Genomic DNA, 7,824 nt, shown 5'->3' with positions numbered 1-7,824 from the left:
TGACGGTCTCGGATAAAAGGGGACGCCTGGAAATTTACTAAGGCGTTGTACAACTCTGTCTTGACGAGACATTAAAATCGTTGAAAAAAAGAACCAAGTTTTCTAAGACACTTGAAAACTGAATAAATTATCGAGATAAAGATAATTGAAGTTTTGAACAGAAAATTCGCCGCTGGGAAGTTTTCAAAGATACTTGAAAACTCAAAAATATTCTGCCTCAAAAAATTTCAACCCTTGCTAAAAGGACTACGAAAACGAATTTCCAGGAAAGGGACTGAAAAAAAGAACTTTTTAACAACACAAATTCAGAAAGTAAAAGCCCCAACAAACGAACTTTCTAAATGTTCCATTCGAGAAAGGGCGCCCAGAAGCTTCCAGTAAGTGCTCCCCCCTTTTTTCTTTCTCTCTTCCTCCTCCTCTATCTCTTCTTCCTTCTATTTCCCTTCACTCTCTCCTCTTTTTGGTTACTACTACAAGAACACTTGTAAGCCAGATGGACATTTTTGACAGCCCATAGAGGTCACGAACTTTTCCTGTAGATATCTTATTTAATAAATTCTATTTCTCCTATTTTTCTCTTTTTGTTTGTTTTCTTCCTTAAGTTTCAGAGTTAATAGTAACGACTAATTGATTAAGAAGAATTAACTTCCACGGGAAGAAGTGGATAATAAAATTTCTTCACTCTGCCAAAAATTGGTACTCATAGAGTTAATAACTCTGCCAGTTTAGTAAGCGACTATCTGCTAAACTGGTCTGGGCTTTATTTGGTGACCGCTGCTGCCGTCCATTGCGTAGATAGTACCCCCTCCCTCCTTCCTTCTTCTTTGTTTCTGTGTCGGCCATCTTGGCTTCTTGTTCCTTTATTTTACAGGCATTTATGGCGCCAAGAGGGGTTGTTGGTAACTCGCGCGCCAAGAGGGGAGCGGTTTAGCATTTAGCCTTTTATAGATTAGAAGGGGCGGGGTTTAGTATTCTAAAATGACTTGCTCTCCCACTACCTCAATGTTACTTGAAAAAAGAAAGATTAGAGACAAAATATAAACTGTGTTTAGACGAAATAAACGAAGCAGGTTATACATTGTATAAAAAACAGATAGATGATTACACTGCTTCGGAGGATTTGTTAGAAGAGCAAATTATTAATGCTTATTTAATTGAGGGAACAGAAGATAAGGAGATAAGGTCATTTAGTAAGGATTGCGCTCTTCATCGAGTGAAGGTTTTGGAAAAATTGTCAAGACTTAAGCCTTCGGTAGAAATAAAGGATAGTGCAAATCTCAAAGTCTCTCTTATTAAGGAAACACGTCTGGGGATAACGCCCAAAATTGAATGTCCCAAGTTTAGTAAAAATAAGGAAACATATCCTTGGAAGGTGGCTAGTATACCTAAGAAAACATTTTCTCCTAGGTTCATGGGTTCGTCAGATGCTAAAAAACCTTCCACGCTGGAAAACTTTCATATTCAGTCTACTAAGATTGGATTTAAGTGTAATTTTTGTAGAACAACAACCATAACGGTTATTCCTGCAAGTTTTTTCCTTCTCATGCTGATCGGTTGAGGAGGTGTAAGGAGATTGGCTTATGTAGCAAGTGCTCGAGCCCTTTTCATGCAGAAGAGTCATGTATTTGCAAGGGTGAGGAGTATGGAATGTGCTGGCTATGTAATAAGAAGGGCCACTGTAGAGTGTTGTGTCCTTCTGCTTGGGTGAATCTATTGCTTCTAATGCTTGTTGGCACTTGAATGGCTCTTCGTTGCTGCCTGTTGTTGAGCAGTCTACTGTTGAGAGAACTATGGAAAAAATGCTTAGTTTGGAACCCATGGGTATTGTTGAGGAGGAATTCTATGATTTCGATAAGAATATGATTGAGTCCTTCGCTCCATAGATAACTGTTACTATGTCAGTTTGCCTTGGAATGAAGAAAAATTAAAGTCGGTGCCTGCTAATCATCAGGTGTCTTTGTCAGTTTTGAATCGCGTATCGAAGAAGCTGACGGAACAAGGGTTGTACGAAGATTATTGTCAGGTCTTCTTAGACCAAGGAAAGGAAGGAATAATTGAAAGGATTGTGGTTGTTCCTTCCGATTTTAATAAATATGTATCGATTCCTCATCGACCGGTGATAAAACAAGATTTACAGTGCACCACCAAGATTAAACCGGTCTTCAATTGTTCTTTGAGAACCGGTGGGAAACCTTCTTTAAATGACTGCGCTTATTCTGGTGTCAATATGTACACTGACATGCTGGAGTTGCTTTTGCGGTTTTGGATGGACCGGTATGTTCTACTGGCCGATATTCGGAAGGCCTTTTTAATGATTCGTTTGAATGACGAACGTGACAAAAATAGATTCTGCTTCTTTTTAAGATTGGGTGATGAGTTGATCTGCTTTAGATACAACACTCTTATATTTGGCTTTGTATCCAGTCCTTTCATACTGAGCTACATGGTTCGATATCATGTGGAGAAGTACCCTCCTGGTCCTTGCAGGGAGATGCTTTTGGGCCACTTCTATGTGGACAATCTGGTGAAAACTCATAATTCTGCTGAAGTTCTGATGCAGCTGTACTTGGAAGCTGTTTCTGTCATGGGGGAAGGTGGATTTTCCTTGAGGAATTGCAGTAGCAACAATGAAGTGCTTGCTAAGCGAATGGTGCAGGATAACACTCTCTCCTTCCACGGTTCTGACACTGAGAAGGTATTGGGCTATTTGTATAACCCCTCCTCTGACAAAATGCGAGTAAGTTCTTGCATTGAAGGAAGATCAGTATCCTCTAAGAGGGATATTTTGTCTGTAAATTCCTCTGTATTTGACCCCCTTGGCTTAATGCTCCCTGTTACTATTAAAGGTAGGATCCTTCTTAGTAAATTGTGGAAGTTGAAGGTATCCTGGGACCAGCCGGTCCCACCCGACATTATGGTTGACTGGGAGAAGTTGTATAAGGATTTGGTACGTATTGGGGAGCTTGAATTCGACCGTTACTCCGTGGCTTCCGATTCTTCAGCCACGTTGATAGTGTTTTGTGATGCCTCGAACCTGGCCTATGGAATCGCGGTATATTTACATCAGCATGGAGAAGCCAGACTGATATTCGCTAAAGCCAGGGTTGTTCCCTCTGTTAAGAGAACCTTACCCACCTTTGAGCTGTTAGCGGTATATTTATGCATGAAGCACATTTCTGTTCTGGTGAAAATACTCCCTTTGGAAGTGCTCAGTTCTGTGATTATCGCTGTAGATGCACAGGTAGTACTGTCCTGGGTTTTATCTGACAATGTCCATACAAAATGTCAATTCACTCGTAACCGGTTAAAAGATGTAAAAGCGATGGTAAAAAATCTTAGTGATAAAGGTTTGACAGTGAAGTTTAAGTATGTGAAGACTGATGACAATCCTGCTGACTTTGTCACGAGGGGTATGTCCCTGAACAAATTTAAAATGATTTTTACTCGTTGGTTATTCGGGCCTGAATGGTTGAGAGGAGATAACTTGATCTGGCCTAGTTATGACCGGAATTGTCTTAATCCGGCTAGCCAGATGTTGATCAGTACAGTTACTGGTTGTGAACCTGTCTTTCAGGGCAGTTATATAATTGAAGTAGAGAGATTTTCTTCGCTGAAGAAGCTCATTGGAGTTTTGATTGCTGTATTCCGATTTATATAAAAAATGAGAGGTATTGTTCTCGACTCTAGTATTAAGGCGAGATTGTACTTGCTCAGAATGACACAAGGACTGTTCCTTTATAAGGAAAAGGATTATTTGTCTAAGTCTGATGGCGGTGAAGCCCCCCCCCTTTGGTTTCTAAATTTAATTTATTTTTGGATGATGAAGGATTGATTCGCTCGCGAGGTAGGATTGGTAAATCTACTTATTTTTCTGATGCAGTCCTTCATCCTATTCTGCTTCCTAAGTCTTGTCATGTTACAAGTTTGATAATCATGGATTGTCATTTGAAGTGTAAGCATCTGGGAATTGCTGCTACGCTTAGCAAAATCAGAATGTTGGGATTTTGGATACCCAAAGCTAGACAAGCTATTAAAACGGTGATATCTTGTTGTGTCGTTTGCAACAAATATAACACTCTTTCCTTTAGATATCCCAAGGTTACAAAGTTGCCTAAGCATCGGGTTAATTTAGTTAAGCCGTTCTTGCACACCGGGATCGATTTTACTGGCCATTTGTGGGTGCATGAAGGTGATGAAACTAAAAAGATGTATATTTTAATCTTCACCTGTTTTAGTGTGCGAGCTATACACTTGGAACTGTTGCCTGATATGACCACTCAGTCTGTGGTTTTGGCATTTTTGAGATTTTTCAATTTTTATGGGGTCCCTTCTCACATTTATTCGGATAATGCAAAGTCCTTTGTGGCGGGTTGTGACCTTGTTAAACAGGTTTATTTGTCTGACGAATTTAGAGGGACAGTTGATGCCCATCTTATCAAACACCAAACGATACCTTTATATTCTGCTTGGTACGGTGCTGTGTGGGAAAGATTAATTCGAGTTGTAAAAAGTTGTCTTTTCAAGGTTATAGGACGTAGGAAGTTAAGTTATTTTCAACTTTTGACGGTTCTGTCAGATGTGCAAGGATCTGTTAACGATCGGCCCTTGACCTATCGTTGCTCTGATGACTCTGGCTTGGAGGTGATTACTCCTAATGCCTTTGTGCATCCCTGCCATAAAAACTCTGTGTTTTTGTCCTTAGAAGAAGATTGTTTCCAGGATAACCCCCCTAGTAAAGAAGATCTTATTGAGAGTCTGGGATGTAGAGATGAATTCTTGAATCGTTTTAAAAGGCTATGGTATGAACAATATCTCTTGAGTCTGAGAGAGTTGTCGCAAGATCTTTACCAATCTGATTTTGAAAATATGATTAAGCTGGGTGATGTCGTTTTGATAAAAAAACCCATGAAGCCTCGTACTTATTGGTCCTTGGGAAGGGTGGTTAATCTAACTTCTGGATCGGATAGCTTAGTTCGGTCAGCTTTAATCAGAAGGAGTGATGGCAGCACTCAGGAACATTCCTTAAAGAACTTGTGTCCTTTAGAACTTTCCATAACCCACTCTCACCAAGCTTCTAACGATGGAGAGGGCAATTCTCTGAGCTCTGGGACTAGTCGGGACAGGGAAACCTTTCGGTCTAGGCCTGTAAGGTCTGTTAAATCTTTAAATGAAAGAAATCCAGAATACGTTTGGTATTAGATTGTTGTTTGAGGATTTTTTTCTTTTTGTCTTTTTAGGGAGAGTGTGGAAATTATTTTCCTCCATCTTTCTTTCTTTCTTTCTCCTGTCTCGGTTCTTCCTTCCTTTCTTCTTAACCCCTTTCCTACCCCCTTCCCTAGCTTCCCCTTTTTTATGTCACCTGACTCCCTGATGCCCGTTGATTGGATGAGACGTTTTCGTGCTAAATTGAAGCTCGTGTGTGACATTTTTGAATTAATTCGACAGTTGTGGAAAAGGCGTCGTCGAGACAACAAGTATCGAATGCATTCCCTTAAGGTCTCGGATAAAAAGGGACGCCTGGAAATTTACTAAGGCGTTGTACAACTCTGTCCTGACGAGACTTTAAAATCGTTGAAAAAAGAACCAAGAGAAGAAAATTCGCCTGAAAGTTTTCTAAGACACTTGAAAACTGAATATAATTATCGAGAAAAAGATAATTGAAGTTTTGAAAAGAAAATTCGCCTGAAAGTTTTCTAAGACACTTGAAAACTGAATATAATTATCGAGAAAAGGATAATTGAAGTTTGAAAAGAAAATTCGCCGCTGGGAAGTTTCTAAGATTCCTGAAAACTCAAAAATATTCTGCCTCCATGGAATTTTAACCTTTGCAAAAAGGACTATGGAAACGAGTTTCCTGGAAAGGGACAGATAAAGAAAGGACTTTTAAATAACACGAACTCAGAAAGTAAAAGCCCCAACAAACGAACTTTCTAAATGTTCCATTCAGAAAAGGGCAACCAGAAGCTTCCAGTAAGTGCACCCCTTCCCTTTTTCTTTCTTTCTTCCTCCTTCTCCATCTCTCTTTCCTTCTCTTTCCCTTCACTCTCTCCCCTTTCGGTTACTACTACAAGAACACTTGTAAGCCAGATGGACATTTTTGGCAGCCCCATAGAGGTCACGAACTTTTCCTTTGCCTTTATATTTAATAAATTCTCTTTCTCCTATTTTTCTCTTTTTGTTTGTTTTCTTCCTTGATGTTTCAGAGTTTAGTAGTAACGACTCGTTGATTAAGAAGAATTACCTTCCACGGGAAGAAGTGGATAATAAAATTTCTTCAAATAAGCATATTTTGCAAAGTATAATTTGGGACGCTTATTAATTAACGGACACAAAAAAGGTAAGCAACCTCTTACATTGAAATGATGGTAATTAATCAAAACAAAAAAATTAAATAAACTTGTTAACGAACATATTCGCGTACTGTAACCCATTTTTTTCTTTTTTCATTTAACATTTTTTCCTTGTTACACTGATTATTAAGCGTCCAAAATTATACCTGGGAAATATGATTAAGTCTATGCTGGTTATCTCCCTTAGCTTTAAGTTGACATAAGCGCCAATGTTTACAAACGGTAATAAATAATGATTACCCCGTGTTACAATTACCTTAAACGTTGTTTCTGACAGTTAATTTTTTATTTAAAAAATTTCACATTTAAATCGTTATTACATTTGATTATTTTGCATTTACATGGTTCGAGCTTGGTTGTACAACTAAATGGCAAATCTGCCTTGATAAACTTGATAGCAAAACAATTCGACACACTGAACGGACATTTTTAAACAGGAAACGAAATAATGATTACACCGTGTTATGATGATCTAATGTTATTGTTCTTTAGCTGTTGATTTTCTCTTGAAATAATTTCACCTTTAAATCGTGTTTTTTCTTCTTGAATGTTGATTCTTTTTATATTTTCTTCGATTGTATTTCTTAACGAAAAACACTATACTGTATCAATCTACTGAAGAAATCTTATCAAAACAAAACAAAAAGAAAAACACAATTCACCCCGTATTTTTTTTCGTATTGAATTCCTGGAATGAAAGGTTAGTTATTTTCTTGTTCTTTTTTCACTTTAAAAAATATAATTCATTAACTTTTAAAATAATCTTAAAAATTTAAATATGTTTATTGATTTCACTTTGTTAAAAACAGACGTGAATAAAAAAATTAGGAATCTATAATTAAAAATAAAAAAATCACCTTAAATATATTATTCAATCTGACACTTAGATTTTTGTAAGGAAAAAAAATACATGCTTATTTTAGCAAAACTTATGTTATTTCTGAGAAAATACTAATTTTTACTATTATGACAAAAATTTATTTCGAAGTTGCTCGAATTGTTAAACAACTGAACACAAAAAAAACTGCTTTTTCGAAATTTAATTGTTTTTTTATTGTTTATTTTATGTCTTATCTATTTTGTAGCTAGAGAATTGTGTTTGCTATTTGAATGGGGATCACATTCTTATATGAATTTTTACATAAAATAAGCACCCATTTCTTGGCCATCATCAATTAGAGTAAACTTCATGTGAAAAAAATATTACCAACATCAAAATCAAAATATGCTTTTTTTTAAATATATAGTACGTTTCAGCTGCGTGAAAAAATACCCGCAAAGTTAGCAGTATCAGAATTTTTGTAGGAATTTTTGACACCCCTAACACGAAACTGCGAATACAATATAAAAATCTCGTAATTTCTCTGTTAAAAGTGGGTTATTTATTTTCTTTATGGATTATACTTCCAAAATAAACTATTACAGTTGTTTTAAAAGTAATAAAAATATTTTTATTTTTTTTTAAAACAGTAAT

The 7,824-nt window shown here is 36.9% G+C and overlaps 1 protein-coding gene across 1 annotated transcript; it reads left to right on the top strand.

Annotated features, from left to right (window-relative positions):
- Positions 1-1,411: 1,411 nt before the first annotated feature.
- Positions 1,412-7,439, top strand: LOC145270322 (uncharacterized). Its single transcript, XM_080125970.1, has 4 exons — positions 1,412-1,487; positions 1,884-3,410; positions 4,703-5,150; positions 7,436-7,439. Exons 1-4 carry the CDS (start codon positions 1,412-1,414, stop codon positions 7,437-7,439), a joined length of 2,055 nt encoding a protein of 684 aa, XP_079982096.1.
- Positions 7,440-7,824: the final 385 nt, after the last annotated feature.

This window comes from Euprymna scolopes, chromosome 46 (genome assembly GCF_053919585.1).
Source record: "Euprymna scolopes isolate OS-2025 chromosome 46, ASM5391958v1, whole genome shotgun sequence".
Taxonomy (NCBI): Eukaryota; Metazoa; Mollusca; class Cephalopoda; order Sepiida; family Sepiolidae; genus Euprymna; species Euprymna scolopes.
The sequence above is the reverse complement of the archived record's forward strand: the minus strand, read 5'-3'. Positions and strand labels throughout refer to the sequence as shown.